At 29.7% G+C, this 23264-nt stretch overlaps 3 protein-coding genes across 8 annotated transcripts; 2 read left to right on the forward strand and 1 right to left on the reverse strand.

The window, feature by feature from the left end:
- The first annotated feature begins 52 nt into the window (after window positions 1-52).
- On the forward strand, window positions 53-7450 carry Mus81 (mus81 structure-specific endonuclease subunit). Its single transcript, XM_072901309.1, is given in 11 exon segments — window positions 53-901; window positions 975-1188; window positions 1269-1481; window positions 1598-1711; window positions 1788-1986; window positions 3572-3833; window positions 4534-4659; window positions 4886-4976; window positions 5131-5267; window positions 6112-6267; window positions 6269-7450. Coding segments are annotated over 11 exon segments (2049 nt in total). The 5' UTR covers window positions 53-395; the 3' UTR covers window positions 6300-7450.
- Window positions 7451-8341: 891 nt separating this feature from the next.
- On the reverse strand, window positions 8342-15702 carry LOC140670309 (uncharacterized). Its single transcript, XM_072900870.1, has 18 exons — window positions 15216-15702; window positions 14280-14399; window positions 14025-14142; window positions 13628-13889; window positions 13305-13427; window positions 13122-13212; window positions 12739-12875; window positions 12456-12588; window positions 12329-12365; window positions 11936-12003; window positions 11601-11756; window positions 11367-11486; window positions 11141-11258; window positions 10802-11072; window positions 9789-9911; window positions 9609-9699; window positions 9291-9427; window positions 8342-8561 (listed from the first exon to the last, which is right to left on the reverse strand). Exons 1-18 carry the CDS (start codon window positions 15357-15359, stop codon window positions 8342-8344), a joined length of 2469 nt encoding a protein of 822 aa, XP_072756971.1. The 5' UTR covers window positions 15360-15702.
- A 3419-nt stretch (window positions 15703-19121) lies between these two features.
- On the forward strand, window positions 19122-23156 carry LOC140670599 (uncharacterized). 6 transcript variants are annotated; one of them, XM_072901288.1, is made up of 9 exons: window positions 19122-19572; window positions 19879-19994; window positions 20071-20188; window positions 20324-20585; window positions 20958-21113; window positions 21268-21358; window positions 21452-21588; window positions 22581-22713; window positions 22811-23095. In XM_072901288.1, the coding sequence occupies exons 1-9, from the start codon at window positions 19284-19286 to the stop codon at window positions 22859-22861; spliced, it is 1353 nt and encodes a 450-aa protein (XP_072757389.1). In that variant the 5' UTR covers window positions 19122-19283; the 3' UTR covers window positions 22862-23095. The 6 variants fall into 6 exon arrangements, 5 of the variants coding, with proteins under 5 accessions (XP_072757389.1, XP_072757392.1, XP_072757391.1 ...); XR_012047595.1 differs by having other exon boundaries at window positions 19123-19572; window positions 21452-21574; XM_072901289.1 differs by having other exon boundaries at window positions 19124-19541; window positions 19875-19994; window positions 22811-23094.
- The last annotated feature ends 108 nt before the right edge of the window (window positions 23157-23264 follow it).

The raw sequence follows: 23264 nt of genomic DNA on the forward strand, positions 1-23264 counted from the left end.
ACGTGGGCATAAATTACGCCGCCATTTATTTACAAACGAAGAGGTTATGACAATCATGCTCTAACCTAACCTGACACAGGGTATATCATATGGCACGTGTCACGATATATATCGATTGTGCATATATGTACGAAGAAATCTAACTTCGTTCCAAGGAAGTTCAAAAAATAAGAAAAGAAAAGTTTACAGCACAATTAATTAATTTTTCTAATGTAATGTATATACGTATGATATACATGTCTAAATAATATATTTCACGTTTTAAAAATCTGCGACAAACATAATCGAAATGCAGAATCGAATACGTTCATTCTGTTGTCAAGAGGTTAACCATAACCTAACCATTGTTGTTGGTAAACAAATATGACGTTTGTGACTCGCTCAATTTGTGGAACATGAAGAGGATTAAAATCGTGCCGGACAGGCCGAATCGCCTCTTCGAGATCTGGTTGGAAGAGTGGAGAAACGACGCGATGCTTCGAAACTCCGAGCTGTGCAATCTATTCACGAAGGCTTTGGAATCGCTGAAGCGATACCCGCTTCCCTTGGAATCCGGAAAAGAATGTATAATCTTGCAACATTTCGGCACGAAATTGTGCTCGATGTTGGACAAAAAATTAGAGGAGCAAAGAAGACACGAATCAGCGAAAACAACTGAGTTTTTTGAAGCTGTTGATAAGGCGGACTGTATTGCTGCGTCCAGCAAGCCACCCTTGGGTGATAAAGTTGTTGAAGTACAGGAGAAAACAACAAGAGCGATTAGACAAGCTAAGAGCACGAAACAGAATGCACCGAAAAAATTAGTAAATGTAAATGAAATTGCGGAAAATGAGGGACAAATTTATTTAGAGCCTAATACTTTTGATATTATATTATTGGTGGATACTCAAGAAACTTGCGGGTAAATATTTATAGTACAGTTCATTTATATTGTTATCTATAAAAAAGTTTTAGCTACATGAGGTTTATTTCAGTGGAAAAACAAAACCTCAACATGATGCTACGCTTAAGGAATTGACACAGCTTGGTGTATTGTTTGAAGTGCGTCATTTAAAGGTTGGTGATTTTACATGGATTGCCAGATGTAGAAGAATGAAAGATGAATTAGTCATACCTTATATAATAGAGAGAAAACGAATGGATGATTTAAGTGCAAGCATTATAGATGGGAGATTTCATGAACAAAAGGTATTTTAGGGATGTAATTATCATTCCGTATACTTACGTTTCTGCATATTAATTACCCATTTCTTCATTCTATATTTCAGTTTCGATTGAAGCAATCTGGTATTGAGAATCTCATGTACATAGTGGAGAGTATTGACAAGAGTTCCCGATTTTCTATACCGCTTCCATCATTGTTACAGGCTTCTGTAAATTGTTTAATACAAGATGGTTTTACTGTAAAATATACAAGGAATCATAAAGATTCTATGTCATATATATCATGTGTGACAAAGACTCTAATTAAAATTTACAAGGTAAGGAACATTTTATAATTATATTGTAAGACATATATATAATATAATAAAATAATATCAATATATATAAATTATAATTAATAATTCATAATAATAAAATTATCATTTTATTTTAGGGTAAAAAACTTGTTGGATGTAAGAAAGAACAACTTTTCCAGACTAATGATTTAAGTAGCACAATACATCTTATAGAGTTCAAAGAATTCAATAAAGTGTCTTCCAAACAGAGAGTATGTATTAGATATTTTCAAAGTAGTTCATGCAAATAAAATTCCACGATTTTCTATTGATATATTCTTCTTTTAGAAATTTAAAGTAAGCGAAATGTTTATTCGTCAATTATTACAACTGAAAGGCATGTCCATAGACAAAGCGACAGCAATTGTGGAACATTACCCCTCGCCACAGATTCTGATCATAGCTTTGGAAAATTCTGCTAACGGTGAGCAATTATTAGCAAATATTCAAGTCGGTGATAAAAAACGGCAACTTGGATCTACTATCAGTAAGGCCGTTTATCAGCTTTACACGACGATCGAGTTGAGTTGACTAATAAACAGAAACATATCTGAATATTATTTCGTTTATATTTATTTCATTTGTAAATAATATTTAATAATTTTTGCGTATATATTTTCATCACTATATCCTTTCTAGATAGTAATAACGATTTTAAAGAAATAAAAAATTATTATAATAAAATAATTGGAGTGTACATGTAAGAAAGAGAGAAAGTAGAAAACTCGTAAGTAAGATATGTCTTACAATATTGCTTCCACAATGTGGTATATCACACACATTATCTCTCTTTTATAAAAATAATATTTTATACCTCGCCACAATGTCGTTCGAGAAATGGAGAGAAATTTTCAGGCGGAGAAAAGTCTGAAAAATAGCGAAAAGTTAGTTAGAAAATTTGTTATAATAATTTTCTTATTTCTTCGGGGAAAAAAAGGAAATTGCGCTACAATTTTTTATGCTCGTCTGCGTCTTCCCCATGGAATATAATACTTAAAGAAACGGATCGATGCTATTAGCAATTTAATACAATTGTGTATGGAAAGTGTGAATACGCGTTCGGTAAATAAGAGAGTAATTTGCGATACTTTTATTCCCCCTCGCACTAAGGGAAGTAAGAGAATTTTCTGGCGTGAAATATAGTAACGGAGAGGGAGATTATTATGGCGTGTTTCTCTCGCGTGTCCCAGATCTTTCTCAGTCGTTGACGGACCATCGAAGTAGATGGAATTCTCTCTGGATCGGTACTACAAGTTAAATCGCCTGCTGTTGTCCGTAATCGGACTATGGCCTTATCAGAGTGCGATAAACGCTTGGATCAAACGAGTGTCTATAGCTTCTCTTTTGCTCTGGTGGATAGTCGGTCAGGTATTTTGATATAAATCTGTATGCGCTTTTTCTTCGACGTTTCGAAATTTTTATTAAATTTTGTTCGTTTGATCGAGTATTCACATTTTAATATAATTCGATAGACAAATTTCTATTTGTCTCAATGATTTTTTTATAACGCGAAGAATAAGTTTAATGGAAGATAAAATATTTGTTCTTCTATAGTTTGTTAAAATGTGTATGTCGGAATCGACTGTGGCTTTTACACTCGATTGTTTGGGCGTTAACATTCCTTCGACTGGTATATTATTGCAATTCTGTGATCGTATGATTATCAACAGCAGAGTAAGAAATATCTGATATGAATGTTTCTGTGTACTGATCAAAATGTGATATAATAAATAATAATATCGTTTTTTTTTCCACTACGATATAACTTGCGAACGGAATGAGCGTTTTAATTTACAGTTGAGAAGTTTGCTCGACCATATTAAAGCCGATTGGGGACGCATTAGGAGACATGATGAGATTAAAATTATGCAAGAATATGCTAGGAGCGCAAACAAAATCACGAAACTGTTTTTGTGTAAGTGAAATCGTGATCTCAATATTACAAAGTAAAAATAATTATAATATTTACAGAAAATTAATATTTTTATCTTTAATATTTTATTCAAAAGATAGTGGTTTCCAGATTGTTTTGCTGATATATAATTAATTTTAATTGAGTTTACGCTTTTCAGTTTACATATTCATAGGTGCAAATGGTTATATCTTTATGTTTTCCTTTCCGCAAATTCTCGATGTATTTCTACCGCTGAACGAATCACGTCCACGTGAGCAACCGATTAACATTGACTTTTTCATTGACGAAGAGAAATACTTTTATCTTATCCGATTTCTAATATGTGTGTTATTATTATTATCAATGGAAATAATTCTTGCCAACGCGGCTTTATTCGTTGTTTATATGCAACATGCCAGTGGAATGTTTACCGCACTAGGGTTTGCGCTTTTTCCATATATTTTTCTTCTCTAATCTGTTCTATACATTTTTAGTTTTTATAATTTTTTTTATACTTATACCTTGTTTAAAATTTTTTGTGATCATGCTTAGCTTTTGAGCGTTAACTTTTAATTATGGGAAATAACTACTCTGTGTGTAAATGTATGTGCATGATTATTTTATCTCAAATATCTGAAAATATATAGCACCAGAATATAAATATATAATAATAATAATTTAGCATATAGAACATATATGTCAAAATAATTATATATATAGTTAACGTTGCACAGACAAATATGGCGCTCAATTAGAAAATATATTGAAAAGATGAGCTAAGCATGCTTACAGGTGCAAAGGATTCAATCCAGGAATGAGATAAGTCCACTTATGTTCGTTCATTTTAAATATTATGTTGCATTATTTAAAAAATGATAAATTTTATAAAATATATATTTATCCCATATTTTGCATTGAATCCTTTATTTGGAATTATGTATCGAAAATGTAGTCTTCTTATTCATATATACACTGAAAAAAAATAATGTTGAATCAACAACACCATTAGAATTGAAATTTATTTCATTAATTCAAATTGAATGAATGAATAAAATAAATAAATTCCAACTACAATGATGTTGTTGATTCAACACTATTTTTTTCAGTGTATCATTCTTGTGCATATTTATATTTATATAGGTACCGCGCAGAGCGGTTATTTAGCGAAAGTTCCTCCAATGCTGGACGATCCATCCGTGGATTTCGAAATAAAAAAGAATACAGAAACATTGTTCTTTTTGTCGAGGATCATCACAGCGTTACACAGTTAGTAATCCTTTGACAATATCGTACGTATTTGCTGATGTGTACGCGTAAGATGACAGTACAAAATGATAAATAATAAAATAAGAGACTTCTTCGTTTTCTCTCCAGGTACGTTCTACGCCGAGTAAATACATGATACACTGCAAGTATCAATCTTTCTTATCGAGATTAAGACTTGATTACGTTTTTTATTAATTTTCGCCAACGTTTTTTGCGTTGTATTAAGGTTTGTGGACAATATTCAATCGAGCTACAGTAGAAGCCTCTTCTTTGAATATTTATTCTTTGTAATCTTGATAGGCCTGACACTGATACAAGTGAGTGTTGTACACATTAAATTAATTAATTTATAATTTACTCTGTGCGCGCGCGTAAGTAAAATCATTAAAGGAAAGCTTAACTTTTGCAATGAGAAAAAAAAAACTGTGAGAAGAAGTGTTAAAAGACAAATCAGCGTCAAATGTTGTTTAGATATTCGGAACCGGATACAGCTCGGATCGGCCAATTAGAGCTATAGGTTTCATGGGCGGACAATTATTTTATCTGCTTATGTTTAGTTACATGGGTCAGCGTATAATTGACACGAGTGCAGAGTTGTATATGAAAATGTGAGTATCGCGCGTGCATATTTCGCACAACGATATATCGATGAAAATGTATGTATATGTACACGCATATTTTGCGCTCGCGTTAACACGCGACATTTTATTCAGCCAAGAAATATCCAGGCTTGGGAAGTAACGCGTTATTTGTAACGTCGTTACCGTTACAGTTACATTTTTTTTTTTTTTTTTTTTTTTTTTTTTTTTTTGACAAAGTGTGATAACGGCGTTACTATTTCTTTTCTGTAACTGTAGCGGTAACGTAGTTACATTTTTTTAGTAACGGTAACGAATTTAACAGTTACTTTTATATCTGGAACCTATTTCCTATTTATGACATATTATATTTTCTATTTTTATATATTCAATTTTCAATTATCAATAGATATTTATATTATATAATAAATTAAAAATTATCATATTAAAGGTTTTAAACAAAATTATGAGAATACAAAAAATATATCGTATATCTGACTATATAAATTTAATGCAAACCAAAATTTTTTTACTTATACTTTGAGTGTTTCAAAATTTTTTCCTTATTATTTATGGTTTTACAAATTTAAAATAAAAAATTTAAAGAAAATGTATTGATATTTTATTAATATTTTAATTATTAATTTTTTTCAATAAAATATATTACAAAAGTATATTTTTTATTTAATTTCTAATCTCGTTTTAACATTAAAAAAGTAACGAAAAAAGTAACAAATAGTTACTTTTGATAATAAGTAACGAATAACGGTAACTAGTTACTTTTTAAAAGTAACTTTCCCATCCCTGGAAATATCTATATATAAATATGTATGCAAAAAAAAAAAATACGCTTTAATCGACGTAAATCTCGTAGATATTGCGGAAAATGGCACAATATGTCCGTGTGGAAGCAAAAAATTATGTTGTTCATTATGATAAAGTGTATGCGAACGGTTTCCATTAATTCGTACATTAATTTATATACTCTGAGTTTAGAAAGTTTCGCAGCGGTAAGCAATAAATCACGATTATATTATAAAACCCTCTCCCTTTCCTCGATAATATTACTGCGACTTTTGTTTCAAGATCATACAATCGGGCATATCGATTTGTATATTGGTGAAAGATATATGCTAAAAAATTACGAAGCAAACAGTTCGTAAATAGATTGGAAATAATAGTAGCGTTTTTGTATGCATTTGATATACATGATGAAATTATCACAATACACTTTTTTATATTTCGAGCTTAAAGAGAGAATCGCTCTGTTGTTCCCATCTTATTCAAATACGCATCTGCAAAGATAGCGCTTGATATGCTATCCCTTTTCCCTCTCTCTACGTAATAATATATATTATTTACATAAGTTCGTGCATTGTCACATAAATTACCATCTTCGCAAATTGTTTCTTCGTGCGTCTTCATTTCTGACGATCGATCTGTAAAATTATCACGCGTTTTCTTCAGCGCACAAAACTTCTCTTCAAGATATAAATAGTACATTGAAATTCGAAGTATAAATGTATAACGTGAGTGTATACAAAAATATGTTTCAGCATTTTCTTTTAATTCTAAATAGAAAGAGAAAGAAGAAACAGAATATCAAATTATTATTAAATTAAAAACATTTATTCTTTATCTCAAAATATAAATTTGTTTTATTTTATTAAAAATATTGCTTATGAGTGATTGCATATATGCACTAATTATTTAAGAAAGTATGAGAAAGACGGAAAGATAAGATTTTGAGAATTAAAAAAAACAATAATACGATGATCTCTCAATGAAACTACGATTAAATTGTGACAAAAAATGAATATAAGACAGTTTTTTTACTTATCGTGCCACAACTGTCAACGGACAGATCTTGTCAGCAATTATTCTGTACTGCCGTGTATTCTTCTACATAATTATTTAAAATGCTATGTATATTAATAATTATAAAAAATAAATACAAGTGTACAATTTTACTTTATCGCGCTAAAACTTTTGATCGATAGGGTCACGATAGGGTCAGTTATTTTGCCGGCAATTATTTTGTAGAATTTCGTAGATTGTTCATAATTATAAGAAAAATCTTATACATTTTCACGAAGTACAATATCATCTTCCTCTACAATACAAAACGAGATTTATACTATTCTGGATATAACAATGATAAAAAAACATGGATATAATTAAATGATAAAAACATTTACATGTAATCTTCGTAAAATGAAATTGAATCGCGGTGTGTGTGTCAGCACGAAACACGAAAGAATTAATTAAAAATAAATAACAATATATTACATAATTTAAAGAAATTCTAATATAAATTATATATATATATATAAATATTAAAAATTTCTTTGTAGGATACAGAAACGTCTTTAAAAATTTAATTTTATCAATAACATAACTTACTGTTAGTATCTTTATTCTACTATTACACTATGTACTCTCTTACAATATCGCTAGATATTGTACGTATTCGGTGTTTTTGCAAATTATATACAACCTAGGTATCGTTTAACACTGTCTTTGTCAAATGCTTTTTTGCACGGTTCTCGATAGAAATACTAGGCAAACAATAAACTATTATTTTTGAATTTTTGAATACAGTGAGAAGCCCGAGGACATCATTAACAATTCCTTGTGTTATGACGCTTATGTGGCGCGTGTACGTCCTCCTATCATTATAATAATGAATGTCTTCTTTCTCTTTCCCCTCGTATTACACATCTAAAGTCTCGTAGCTTTTTTTTAAGAACTATACAAACTGAATTTTTTTTAAATTGACGACTGTGAAGATTTCGTCGACTTGAATATTAAGTCGTGCAACAAAGCACGCAGTATTTTTTTATGGCTATTACAAATTTACGATGAAAGGTATAAGTTAAGAGATTAAAACTTTCCACATATTATATATTTTCGGTGTTTTTGAATTAATATCAAATTGATAGCAGGAACTGTTACGATAAAGTCATGTGTCATTCTAAAAAATTCATTGATAAGCTGCTGAATCGCACAGATGATGTCGATATAATAATCAACTGAAGGAGCGCATCATCGTCAAATAAGACATCGATGTTTTCAAAACCTTCAAAAAATAAAACTATCGTTCATTATCTTCTTAAAAAAAAAAAAATAAATTTATAATAAGATATTGTAGAGATAAAGTTGGTAATAAAAGCATATGTAGTTTTGCTCACCTTGCCAAAGCTTTCAATGGAGAGAGCCACGATCTTGCCAGCAGTTATTTTACATGGTAACACGCTTCTATTCATGATTAAGAAAAGAAGCTTTTGACATCTTCTAGAAGTATAATACCAATTTGACCTGCAACTGCAATTTGAAACAAAATTAATACCAATTCCGGATAAGAAAAAAAAAAAATAAATAAAAATGAGAAATATTTAGCATCGCAATTATTATCGCGTCTGCAGTTTGAATAAAAAAAATAAAAACATTTTATATAAATTATCGTATAAAGAAATATAGCAGTATTAGGGCTGCCATCCATCCGGTTTTTCCCGGATTTGTCCTAGTTTTTCAAGCGTTCAGTGACGTTTGGGGGAGATTTTTTAAAGTTGTCCGGGTTTCTCATCAAAAGATTTTATTTTAATATTATTATTGATTAGTAATATCTAATTATATTTCTATTATATTGATTAATAATTGTATCTTATTATAGCTATTATAGCTAATTGTTGTAATTGTATAATATTTTTTATGAAACAATAATAGTTTATTTATACTTTGTAAAAATTACCCAGTCATATATAAAAATTAATAAAGTTCTTTTTAATATGTATATATTTAATTCTCGATTTATGATTTTTGTAGTTTTTGAAATTCCTTCTGTCTAAATAGAAAGATTCCTCTATTTTGATCATTTTATCAGTCCGGGGTCCGTCTGGGGTTTTAAACTTCTCAGTCCTAGGTCTGTAATATTACAGATGGCAGCCCTAAGCAGTATAAAAGGGAATTATATAACTTTGTTGTAATATATATATATCCTTACAATAATTTCGTCATTATATAGACAAATTGGAAGAGGAAGCGTAGTCTTACATTGATTGGTAAGGAACCATACTGTAATCTAACAAGAATTGAGCCGGCCAGAACTGTAGAAAGAGGTGAATCAGTTGAGCAATATAGATAGCGAGAGGTTCTACGATATCTTTCGCATCGTTCAAATTTAAGATCACCTGAAATATATACGTTTGATTACTTTTCATTTCCTCAAAATCTTTCCTGGAAAGATCTTGGATCTGTCAGATTACTTATTGCAAGTTTTATTTTATTAAATATTAATTATTAGCAAGTTACAGAAATGTTCTCGCTGGAAGGTTTTTATTATAAAGCTTAGAAAAAAATTGATATATATACCTGTATACCAATCATGCTGCCACCAATCATGTTTAGACAAACGCTGACCAGGAATATGTTTGAGAATGTGGACTCGATCAGCTCCGCGAATCTACGAAAACGCGATTAAAAAAATAATACGAAGAAAGTATTATCGCGGATGATAAATTTCGCGTTCAAAAATATTAACGTTAACGTAACTGTATCACGTGCAGATGCTTGCGCAAGCAGTCCAGGGCTTTATTGTAATTGCTATCCGTGATCTTGTCGGGTTTCAGGTCAAAATTTTTATCGCTATCCTTGCCGATATGTTCCAGCGTATTTCTGGAAACGGGCTCAAATGATAACGCTCCCCTTGACGAGATCAAAAGCAGCCTCAATTTTATTCGGACCAGCTCGAGATTTTGACGAAAGACGTATTGTACAGGGTGAGGAAAAATTATGGAAACCCTGAAAAATCTCGGAAAATATAAGTTTTACAGAAAAATGTTTCCAACAAAAGTTGTATGGTTTCGAAAGGGCTATAAGATGATACCTTGGATAATTGTTTGAAAGTCACGTGAAGGTCACCATCAATTTCTTAAATGGGACGCCCTATTTTCTATTGTATATTCTTGTAGATTACCTTGAGAACTTTCCAAAACACTATAGTTAAATATTTTTTGATTAAGTACTTTTCGAGTTATGAGGCTTGAAAGTTCCAATATTTTGATATCAAATACGAAATATCTCGTGAAATATTAATTTTTCGATTATCTTATTTTAATACTTTTTAGTACATAATAATAATCATAAAGAAACTACATGGTTGTTCCTTTTAAAAAAATCGAAAAATTAATATTTTATTTCGAGAGATATTTCGTATTTGAGATGTCAAAATATTGGAACTTACAAGCCTCATAACTCGAAAAGTACTTAATGAAAAAATAGCTAATTATAGTGTTTTGGAAAGCTCTCGAGGTAAATTACAAGAATATACAATAAAAAATAGGGTGATTTAATTTAAGAAATTGATGGTGACCTTGAAACGACTATCCAATAGCCCTTTCGAAACCATACAACTTTTGTTGGAAACATTTTTCTGTAAAACTGTTATATTTTCCGAGATTTTTCAGGGTTTCCATACTTTTTCCTCACCCTGTATGCAAATTTATATACGAATATAATCAATGTATCTCGATTTTATATCATCATTCTTGTGGAAAAATCCTTACCCGACGATCGCGAACATCCCGCAAGCGTGCCGAATTAGAAGGATGTAGAAGGTATCGACCGCGATTGTGATACTGATATGAGCGAATACGGCTAGATAACAGTGTATCGCCATCGGATACAGGTATCGGCCGAATTTTTCACCGTATTCCACGCGAAACGGTAGCTTCGATTCCGCCGCCAGGGAAGTTATCGTCGCTTCCGACGTGTCTTCTATCAGTATCACGATGAGCGATTTAAATATGAGAAGAATTCCCACAAACTGCATAAAGACTGGATAGAAATCAAATGAATGAAAAAAAGATTCCCCAGCGAAATTTCCACTCTGCTCAAAAACCTACCTCCGTATGTGGTCGTGATATACTGGCCATGAGCACTGTGTCGTTGTAGAATAGTTCTTTCCATGTCCGTGCTCAACGACGACCAATCGTTCTCTATTGTCTCAAGACAAGTCTTCAACTAGAAATATAAGCACGCGGCATCCACTATCTTTATATCGAGTTTAAGAGCTTAAATGTCTATTGCACATCGATCGCGCTGTGCGAAATTCATACGATTATCGCATACTTTCTTGTTGTTTATCATCAAGCTCGCTAATTTGAAGCTAAATATTATGGTGATCCACATCGACGGGGTACACGAGAATACATCGTCAAGATTCGCCGCGGTTATTAACAGGTATAATAGCTACGTCAATATATTAAATTAATTATTATGTATTAATTATTTTTGAATAATCATGAAAAAATGTAGGAAGAAAATAATTATAATTTCTTTGTAAACAGAGATAACTGCAAATACCTGGGGTACAAGGATGGTGAGGGAGAATGTAAACATCGGCACGAAGAGCAAGCATCTGTCGCGAAACGCATGATAGGGCCATATTCCTATCAAGCTCATATACACTCTGGGAATCATGTAACAGCGACTTTGCCAAATGTCTCTTCGCTCAGCCATCTTTAGGAATAACTAAGATCATCGACTATCAACGATTCCTTGTGAACGTCACTTGGCAAGACGTTATTATCGATTCCCTGTGTGTCGCGGTACTTGTGAGGCCGCGCATGTTATACAATAGTTAGGCCATTACAGAATTAAATAAGCAATTATTTCCCCGTAAAATTACCCTATTTCACCTCTCCCTCTTGCCGTTTCAGTCTTTTGATCGTGGCTTCGCTAAAAGCAACTAATTCTTTCTCTATATCTGTTTACAATCGATATACCGTTCGTGTTGAACGAACTGAATTTTCAAATAAAGTAAAGTTTTCCTATGTTTATAGAAAAGAGAATCAACAATATCCTGACAATGGATACGATGGATATATTTTCGAATACGATTAAAAGATAGGAAAACTGATTAATCTCGAATTTTTTTATTCGTATATTTTCGGTACATTTTTGACAATTAAAACAATCTAGATCTATCGTCGCGTCAAATTATTATAATACATCGCATGTAAATATGACAAATTTTCTTTTCCATCTAGCAGATTCCTTAAACTTGCGTTGAAATTGTTAGTGGAAGGAACGTAGCATCGTGAAATATGACATGGATGTTTTCAGAACCTTTCGAAGAAACGGAATCACCATCGTTATCGATCTTAAATATATTAAAGTCGCAGAGAGTAAGAGTTAAAAAATAATATTTTTACTTACAACGCCAAAGCTTTCGATGGATAAAGTCACCACTCTGCCAGCAGTTATTCTGCATGGTAATACCGTTCTGTTCATGATCAAAAGTAGGAGTTTTCTACATCTGTTGGAGGTGTAATACCAATTCGCCTTACAACTGTAACACAAAATACATGATATATTAGAATAAAAAAAAATAAAATCTTAAAAAATTTGCATTTGCTACATCTACATTTTATAAATCGATTACGTTCCAGAAAGTGACATAAGTACTTTTGATTGAATTTGAAAAAGTTTGATTTCTTACATTGACTCGAACGGAAGAACGCTGTAATCAAGTAAAAATTGAGCCTGCCAAAATTGTAGAAATAGATGAGTGAGTTGAGCGACATAAATAGCGAGAGGTGCTATTATATCTTTTGCATCGTTTAAATTTATCAACACCTAAAAAAAACATTTCTTTATTTTGGAAAATAATTTTATATATCGTTAATTATATTAGGAGAGTTTTAATTATACATATATATAAAAGAGTATTTTATTAGAATTTTTATTATATTTTTTATTGTATTATTATATATTTTTATTTAATTATATTAGAAAAGTGTGTCAATAATTTCAAAGCTAAATTTAAAAAATTCATTCCGTTTGCACTGAAATAATTTTCATTCTAGAGAATTTGATGCACACCTGTATACCGCATATGCTGCCACCAATCATATTTAGACTAATGCTGACTAGAAATATATTTGCGAATGTAGACTCGATCAATTCCGCGAATCTGTTAAATCGCAAAACTTTACGTAATTAAAAGAAATATGAAATGAAAGATTACTTTTTTTTATAGTTTTATTAAAGAAGATTAATACGCACTTTATCACGTGCAGATGCTTGCGTAAACAGTTCAGAACCTTGCTATAATTAATATCTTTGATTTTATCGGGCTTTAGCTCGAAATTGTCGTCGCTATCTTTGCCAATACGTTCCAATGAATGTCTGGAAACCGCTAAAATAATAACACTCTTGGAAAATTGTATATTTTTAGATCTCGGATAATTTTGCAAAATTATGGATGTCATGCAAATTGAGAAAAATCGAAATCCACTCGGTGGACAATAATAATGTATTTTCAATGATGTTAGTCAGGATTTTCGTCTGAATGATCTTAATTCATGAAACGTCATTCTTGATCTTACCCGACGACCGAAAACATTCCGCACGCATGCTGGACCAAGGTAAAGTACAAGGTATCAGTCGCGACTGTGGCGGTCACGTGAGAGCATACGGTTAAATAGTTATGGATCAGTATCAGATAGAAATGTTGATCTATCTTGCGACCGTATTCCACGCGAAATGGTAATTTCGTTACGGCCAGTTTGGTCGGGTCTGAGGTATCATCTATCAGTATCATCACGATCGACTTGAGTATGTAGAGGAATCCTGTTAGCTGCATAAAAACTAGAAATACGCGTTACAAAGAGAGAGAGAGAGAGAACTGTTCGAAAAGATTCGGTCAAATTATGGAAAAAAAAAGTTTCGACTTTTTTCTCGCCGAAAATTTTCCATCAAAATTTCCATCTTTGAACAACATACTTGCATAAAATATCGTTAGATAACGACCGTACGTAGTCTGTTGTTGCAGAAGAGTCTTCTCATTATCGGTTGTTAACGACGACCAATCGTCCTCTATCGTTTTAAGACAAGTTTTTACCTATAAATATATATTCTTGTAGAACACGAGGATATTTTTTACAATTTGATGTTATTAACGGAATAGATATCAAAGATAATTACATTAATTACAAGACGTTAATCGTACTAGTGAAACTGCAAATTAACGTTACCTACTTTCTTACTATTTGCCATCAAGCTCGCTAATTTAAAACTAAATATTATTGTAATCAACATTGTTGGAATACATTCGAAGAGATCATCGATATCCGTCATAGCGATGCACACGTATAGTAGCTGTATTAAATATTGCGGTATCAATGTTACAAGATATTAATAATAATGTGATGATCAGTATATTCATAGAAATCAGAAACTAAACTTTCAAATATTTGCATTGAAAAAAATATTCAAAAAATGTATTTAATATAAAAATACATATATCTCGCGAAAAAAAAAAAATATATATATATATATATATATATATATATATATTATACAGAATTGCTAATATAAAAGAAATAAAATAAAAATCTTATCTTATATGCTCTTTCCATAAGATTGCAAATTTCTATAAAAATATATAAAATGAAAAAACACATATACACAGAAAAAAGCAAGTGTCAAGTCAAAACTTATATACTCATGTAAACGCGTTCATTGTTTCATACGTACGCAACAATTTATAATCTTTTTGGAAGAATTAAAAAATTTTAAATTTTAACAATATTATATATAATTCTATTTCAATACTACAATTGTCATTTCAAGAATAAAATATTTATTTTAACTCTAAGAAAATTATAATCTTCGATTGGAACATGTGTTGTTTTCTATCCAACGTTTTCTTCCTCTTCGTTCAAGAAAATTATTCTTAAATAACAAGAATATATTTTTCTTGGTTAAACTATATAAAATGTCCTCACGTTGTTTAATGCAATATAATCTCATTTCAAGATTTACATTTTGAAACTAAAGATATTGTCAAAATAAGAATATTCTTTTTTTCTGTGTACATAACATAACATTCAAATTTTGTATACACAAGCAGAAAAAATATTACGTATTATTTTTAATATATATATATATATATATGTATATTCAATTATATACCTGAGGTATGAAAATAAGAAAACAGACCGTAAATATCGGCACAAAATGCAGATATCTATCGCGAATCGAATGATATGGCCATAAACCTGCTAAGGTCATGTAGAATCTAGGAATCGTGTAATATCGACTTTGCCAAATATCCATTCTCTCAGTAATTTTCAAAAATACTAAGAACGTAAACTATCAAACGATACCTTGTGAATGTTGGCTACTAGGCGACGCACGGGGACATTATTAACAATTCCTTGTGCACGACTGTAATTATGTCATCATAGCATAGCGCGCCATTATTTGCGCACACTGTAACCCTCTCTATCCGTGCTTTTCATCGTAATACTTTGTTAGATAATCGACTCTTTCATAGTACATAATAATGGCATAGTCTGTTGTTTGAATAATTGGGAAATTCATTCGTACGATATGCACAGTGAAAGATAGTAGATATCTGTCTCATGTTCGTAAAATATAATGAAGCGATCGTGTCAACAGAAGAAATTATTATACATATATATTATTATATAAGAAATGTGTTACTTATATGTAATATCGTGATATAATTCGATCGGATAAAAAATACATTTGTTTTTTTTTTTTTTTTTTTTTTTTGAGATTCATGTATAATGCCAATATTATGTAAAGGAGTTTAAAATTTATAGGAAATTTCTAAATGAGTTTAATTTTATAAATTGTGAACATTTATAGAAATCAAAGTTGATAAATGTGAATGGATAAAGATAAAATGCAAATATCTTTTCTTTAATCTCATTATCCGACATTTTTATTAATTAATCTTTCGATAACATTTTAATTAAATGTAACATAACAAAAGAACGACAATTAATAGTTTTTGTTACAGATTTAAAATAATAGTGTATCAAGTGTATCCAGTGTTTTTCTATCGAAAACATATCGTTTTCTTTGATTTGCGAAGAAGAACTGACTTATTAATTATACATTATATTGTATATAACTACAATAGCTCAATTATCTATTTTAAGTATTTTCAAGATAGAAATATATAATATTATATATTTAAATCATTCACATCCAAAGGATTTTCTTTTTGAAAAATGGAAGAAATTTGTTAAAATAAAGATAAACAATCTGTGAATATTTGTATATATTTTTATCTATATAATTGTGTGATCCTTAATGTTTTTTGCTAGAAAAATTCAATTTTAAAGTTACAAAATATTTTGTTGTTATACTATATAATGTACTATATACAAGCAACATTGTATAAGTTAATAATGACTTACATTTCTTTTCTCTTTTACTTTTTCCGACGAGAGCAAGAAATTAAACAGGCTTCCATATTTTTGTTTTTAATTATTCAAACATTTGATCACTGTAGAAACAGTCGTCATAATTACACGTGAGAAACATGATTTTTCGAGAAACGCGTGTTTATATTTTTTTACATTTATTAATATATTTAAAGTGCAGAAGAGAGAGAGAGAGAGAGAGACAGAGAGAGACAGAGAGAAAGAGAGAGAACATATTTCTTAATTTCTTACAAATTAATATAAATCAATATCACAAAATTAAATACTTTTCTCCCATAAAATAAACATCAAACTTAAATCAAAATTAAAATTAAACATAATGCTAGAGAACTAACGCTATCTGAAACAATAGCGTCATCTGAAGGAAACAGTAATTTGTCTGTGAAAATATGTTAAAAAGTTAGATAGATTAAATATCTCTCTCTCTCTCTCTCTCTCTCTACGGGACAATTCGGTCCAATCCGGGGCATTTTTCGGGACAATTTTAATGCGGGACAAAGAGCTCAAATCCGGGACTGTCCCGCACAATCCAGAACGTCTGGTTATCTTACCTATACAGAAACTGTTCTTTTATTATAAATATATCCAAACGATTTATTAATATTAAATTTTCATTTATTTTTATTATCCTACATATTTAATATTAATATATTTTATAATTCTCATAATTCGGCGTAAATTACGCAGACCTACAAGAGACATTTCCAAAAACCAGTATAAATGATTTTTATAGATTTTTGAATGCTGAAAACAAGTTCGTCCTTTAAATTAGCCAATTATATCAGATTTTTTTGATAACCATTAGCTGAAACTTAAAAAAATTGTTATTTTGGTTATTTTTAGTGGTTTATTTTTGACGGTCCACGAATTGTTAACTCTACGCGATACAGATCAGTTAGGTAATTCTTATAAATTTTTTGATGCTGAAACCACTATTTTGATTTTTTGAGATTTCCTGATATAATAGGTTAATTGAAAAAATACATCGTTTTCAATATCCAAAAATCTATAAGAATGACCTACATCAATTTCAGTATTGCATAAATTTGACAATTTATGGATCATAAAATAACCTAAATAACGAGTTTTTGAGGTTTCAGCTAATAATTACTAAAATATCTGACATAATAAACTAATTTGGAAAACGGATTAGTTTTCAGCATCCAAAAGTAATTTTTTAATATAAAATTTTCTCCGTGTATGTTATTTTATTTATATTATTAAATATTACAATTATACTGTATGTTAAAAGCGGATTTCAGTTTCTTCATTCTCTACCGGATTTAGGATATTTAAGATATCAATCAAGTAATTTTTTCACTTTTCACAAAAAAAAAAAATTACATGATCGATCCCCTGATTTTATTATTTTTCGATTATGCGAAGTTGGTAAAGCATGCCCCTGCCGATCGTCAGATAGGCAACCCAACTTACCAATTTGTATGTTGCGAAAGCACCCTATACATCTGAGAGTGACAAGTTATCAACTAATCAATATATAAACATATTATGTACATAGAATGTTCCAAAATCAGATGTTTTTTTTTAATAACAGATTCTCCTAGTTAATTTTTCCTTGGTAAGTATTTGAGAAAACTCATTGCTAATTTCCAATTTTTCTACAATATTAAATTTTTTATAATATTAGAAAATATTGTTTATCGTTGCAAATAATTATAATATTTATAAGACAAGTATATAAAATTTCAATGATTTTCACTTTTGAAAAATAAATTATTCTTTAAAAATTTTTCTCCAAAGAAGAAATAAATTATTTTCTTATATATTTGCTTTATATTATAGTGTTTACAATAACATAAATTATACATATATTTGTTTTATATATAAATATTGTTTATAAATTAGTAATATTAATAAACATTGAAAATAAATTATTCTCCTAAAAAATTATTAAAATTATATGTATATATATATATATATATTTGATCTACAAATACTTTAGTAGCATACTTGCTAGCAACAAAAATAACATTTCATTATTTAACCAAATAAAGAACATACACTAAATTCAGTACATTTCTAAAATCCATATCAGTGATCTTCATAAGAAATCTGTGAAAAAAAATATGTGATATATTTGTAATGTATTAAATCTTACAAGTAAGTATTTTTCAAGTTTTAGAGAAAACAGCACATTGTTTTATCATATAATTTATGATAAATAAATAAAGAAGGACTTTACAAACATTTAAATTTACAAAAAAGCAAAAGTATAAGGTTACACAATAATAAAAATTTTTTAAAATTAATACATATGTATATAACATATAATGCATATGTATCTATCTTATACGTATACGTATCGTCTTCAATCAAACTGTCACACCGAGAAGCATCAATCAATAATTTTTACAAAGTATAAATAAACTATTACTGTTTAATAAAAAATATTATACAATTACAACTATTAATCAATAGCTATAATAAGATACAATTATTAATCAATATAATAGAAACATATTTACTATCAATATTTAGAAACATATAAGATATTACTAATCAATAGTAATATTAGAATAAAATCCTTTGATGAGAAAGCCGGACAACTGTAAAAAATCCCACCGGACGTCAGCGGACACTTGAAAAACTAGAACAAATTCGGGAAAACCAGACGGATGGCAGCCCTACCCCCTACCTTCGTCCCTTTGTCGAGGTCTTCAATCAAACTGTCACACCGAAAAGCGTCAATCAATAACGCTCTCGCATTCAAATAGCTATTAAAGAAATAGATACCTGATAGCGTAATCGACAACGTAACATTATGATAAATATCCCTCGTGTCACGTTTTTACCACGCATCTTTATTACCGTCTTGCATAGTGCATCCGCTCGTTACATCATTCTGCGATCGTCCATCACGACGGATAGATACACCATGCAATCGAACATACTGCATTACTACCGCGTTAACAAAACTTTCATGTCGCAAATTGGCACTTGGCCTGATCAGAACAAAACTACAAGAATATTAATACCAATTGTGCTAATGACCATCAGCCTCACCTGTCTTATGGCAGAGGTAATCATTCGATCTCGGCTATTCGTGACACGTGCGTATATCTTTCTCTACAGAGAAAGATCTTTAGAGACATTAAAGATATCCTTTTTTATATTTAAAACAAATTTATTGGTTATGAACATGAAAAAAATCTTATTCTATTATTATCGATGTACAAGTACAATCGTATTAAAACTTTTCTTAAGTTGTAAATATCTCAGTTAATTTTTTTTTGATATTAACTATTAGTTACCGTCGGAACAAAATATTGTGGTGCCATTATACAATAACACATAATTTCTTTTAAAAAGAAAATTGTAGTCTTGTGTGAATATTTGTGTCTTATTTTCTCAGATAGTTCGAATGTTAGACACTTGGGGAGATGCCGACATCATAGTTGAATGTATAATTTCGAGTATAATTGTAGTTGTCTGTTTTACAAAGCTATTAAATCTTAGCTTTAGAATTAATCAGGTACATACATATATGTACATTATATGTATATTATTACATCTTATACAAATATTTATCTATATAATAAATCTTTTAGATGCGGCACTTACTTTCTCTCATTGAATATCATTGGCAAGTGTTTAACAATTCTACGGACGTTGAGATTTTACAGGATTATGTTATATTCTATAGAAAAGTGGTAATATTTTATGCAAGTAAGCTAGTCTTTCTCACTTTTGCTCCATGATATTAAAAAAACATCGTAAATTTATTTATCTTGTAAACAGCTGTCATTGTAAATAATTTATTACCTAACCACGGAATAGTACAATACCAATCATTGTTTGCAGTTTACATTTATTCATCGACGGTACTGTACCTGCTAATACCAATGTCGCCGCAAATTCTGGACATTGTGATGCCTCTCAATGAGAGTCGTCCGCGAAAGTTTCTACTTGAAGTCGAATATCATATAGATCCAGAAAAGTACTATTATTTCATCTTGTGTCATACGTGTATGTCAATTATATCACTTATGATAATGGTGGTATGCGCCGACACTACTTACATACTGTACGTGCAACACGGTTGCAGTTTATTTGCAGCCATTGGGTAAACACAATTTGATTATCTACTACTGGTGTATGTATTAATTAAAAAAAAAGCTTTTTTCTTATTATATTAATATTAAAATTTTGCGCAAAGTGATAATTTTCATATTTAGAATTTCATGTAAATATAAGTATTGTATTAAGGTGTGCTGTAAAAACAAACTGATTTATTTTTTACTCCCGACTTCTGCCAATCCAAAGTTAGCAAAAAGACAGAGAGAGTATTCGTTTCACTGAGTTTAGATTAGTTTTCATCTTAGTTTTCAATAATTACAATATAGTTTGAGATGAGTTTCTGCACATAAGTTTCTTATTTTTGTACGTAACATCATTTTCGGAAAAATTTTAATCCTTGTTAAAATACTGGTTTCAGATACCGATTAGAACATATAGTTTCGGAATATCAGACGAGCAGCTCTATGGAAAATGAGAAAACATGTCGGGACAAAATAGTCAAAGATATGTATTTTAAACAAACAACTTTTCACGAATTAGTCATCTGCTTACGAAAACATCAACTTGCAATACAGTTTGTACTGATTTTTCAAATATCTTCAATACCGTTGTCTCATGCACACAAAAGAAACTAAAATATTAACTTATCTAAAAATTGATTCGTAAAAAGTTTTGCGAAAATTTTTCGAATATATTCCTAAAGTTACGAATTATGTTTTCATTGTCAGATATGCCCGCTATTTGGAATCTTCATTCACATTATCGACAGGCATCCAACTGGCATGTAACATGCTCGCCTTGAGCCTTACAGGAATTCAAGCAAGTATATAATTTTGTAAAGAAGAAAAGATGAAACATTTATTTTAATCGGAGCTACTAGTATTGTATTGATAGCAATTCTACTTTACTTAGGTAATGAGTAATCTAGACAATACTGACGATTTAATTAGATACGCCTGCTTATGCGGAGGATCGTTTTTCCATCTTTTGTGCATGTCTCTGCCGGGGCAAAGATTGATGGATCACAGCGTAAACGTATTTGATAAAGCGTAAAAATAACATACATAAGATATTTAATAAATATAATTTAGAAAAAATATCGTTGGGAAATTATACATCACATGTTGGGAATATCACAATTATTTAAAATGTATACAATAATAGTATATATATTTATACAGCAGTTACTAAATGTTTTACGCTTTTTACTAGATGCATTACTATATTTCTGCTAGATATCAAAATTCCCGATGATATGTAATAACTTTCGTATTTTTTATCCTATAAAACTTTGCAACTTAAAATAATTTTATATTATTCTATAATAAATTTTTTTATAATAAGTTTTTTATGAAATTTATTATTTTTCATAAAAAGCAGTTTTATAGTAAATTTTTCCTATAATATAAAAAAATGTGTATTTATACACATTTATACACATGTGTATTATACACATTACTTTAATATACATATAAAGTACAGAGTATATAGTATAGCATACAAGTATAGCAAAACCATCGAATATCTTTTTAATAGTAGACTTTCTAGTCAATTCAGAGATAATTTTTCCTTAAGTCGACGAAAATGTCGACACATCAATAAGTTTCGTTTTAAGCGATTATAAAAAACAAGATTTTTCGTAAAATACATAATTTGTGGATTTAACTATTTTATTCAATTAATTTGAGGACAAATTTACTTGAATAGATTTTTTTAAGCGATTATAAAAAACAAGATTTTTCGTAAAGTACATAATTTGTGGATTTAACTATTTTATTCAATTAATTTGAGGACAAATTTACTTGAATAGATTTTTTTAAATTTCAGACTTACAATTAATAACAAAAGATATATAAAATGGTAAAAATTGGAAACACGAAAAAAATGATTTCTTTTGACATTTTCGCTAACAAAAAATTCAGTCGAACTAGATAATTTATTATTAAAAAAATATTCCATAACTATAAAACATGCTACACATTAACATTAAGGATACATTGACGTGAATTTAACAAATCACTCAGATAAAAAAATCTTCCAGTTGCAAATCGTATTGGTATACATTATCTTTGGAAGGCAAAGGGCTGTTACGAATATTGCTTTATAGAAGTATCGTACCATGTACGTTAACCGCCGGTAAAATATATGTGATGTCAATGGCTAATTATAGCACGGTAAGAGCTTTCAAACTATATTCAAATATATTTATAATGGTTTTATAGCTTTATCGCATAAGATGTCGCACTAAAACAGTGATGTTTCCCTTTTAAGGTTGTACAGACCGCTATGTCTTACTTCATGACGTTCTACTCTATGAAATAATAACTGTGTGCTTATTTTAATCAAATGTCTTTAGTAGCATTAGACTATGATAAAAATAAATTTGTAGATAGGCTTAAATTTATGTATAAAGTTGTGTTTCGCACAAATATATCGTATATTTTACAATTCTTGTAATTCAATAAATTATGAAAGATTGAATCCTCAACTAATTGAATCCTCACTGGATCTGTTTTTTAAAAGAAGGTATTTCAGCCAAATTGATTTTTCCTTAAAATAAAAATGTGAAAAAGCTCACTGCTAATTTTCAATTTTTTTACAATATTAAATTTTTTATAGTATTAGAAAATATTGTTTATCGTTGCAAATGACTACAATATTTATAAGACAAGTATATATAATTTCAAAGATTTTCTTTTTTGAAAAATAAATTATTCTTCAAAAA

Source organism: Anoplolepis gracilipes, chromosome 10 (genome assembly GCF_047496725.1).
Source record: "Anoplolepis gracilipes chromosome 10, ASM4749672v1, whole genome shotgun sequence".
Taxonomy (NCBI): Eukaryota; Metazoa; Arthropoda; class Insecta; order Hymenoptera; family Formicidae; genus Anoplolepis; species Anoplolepis gracilipes.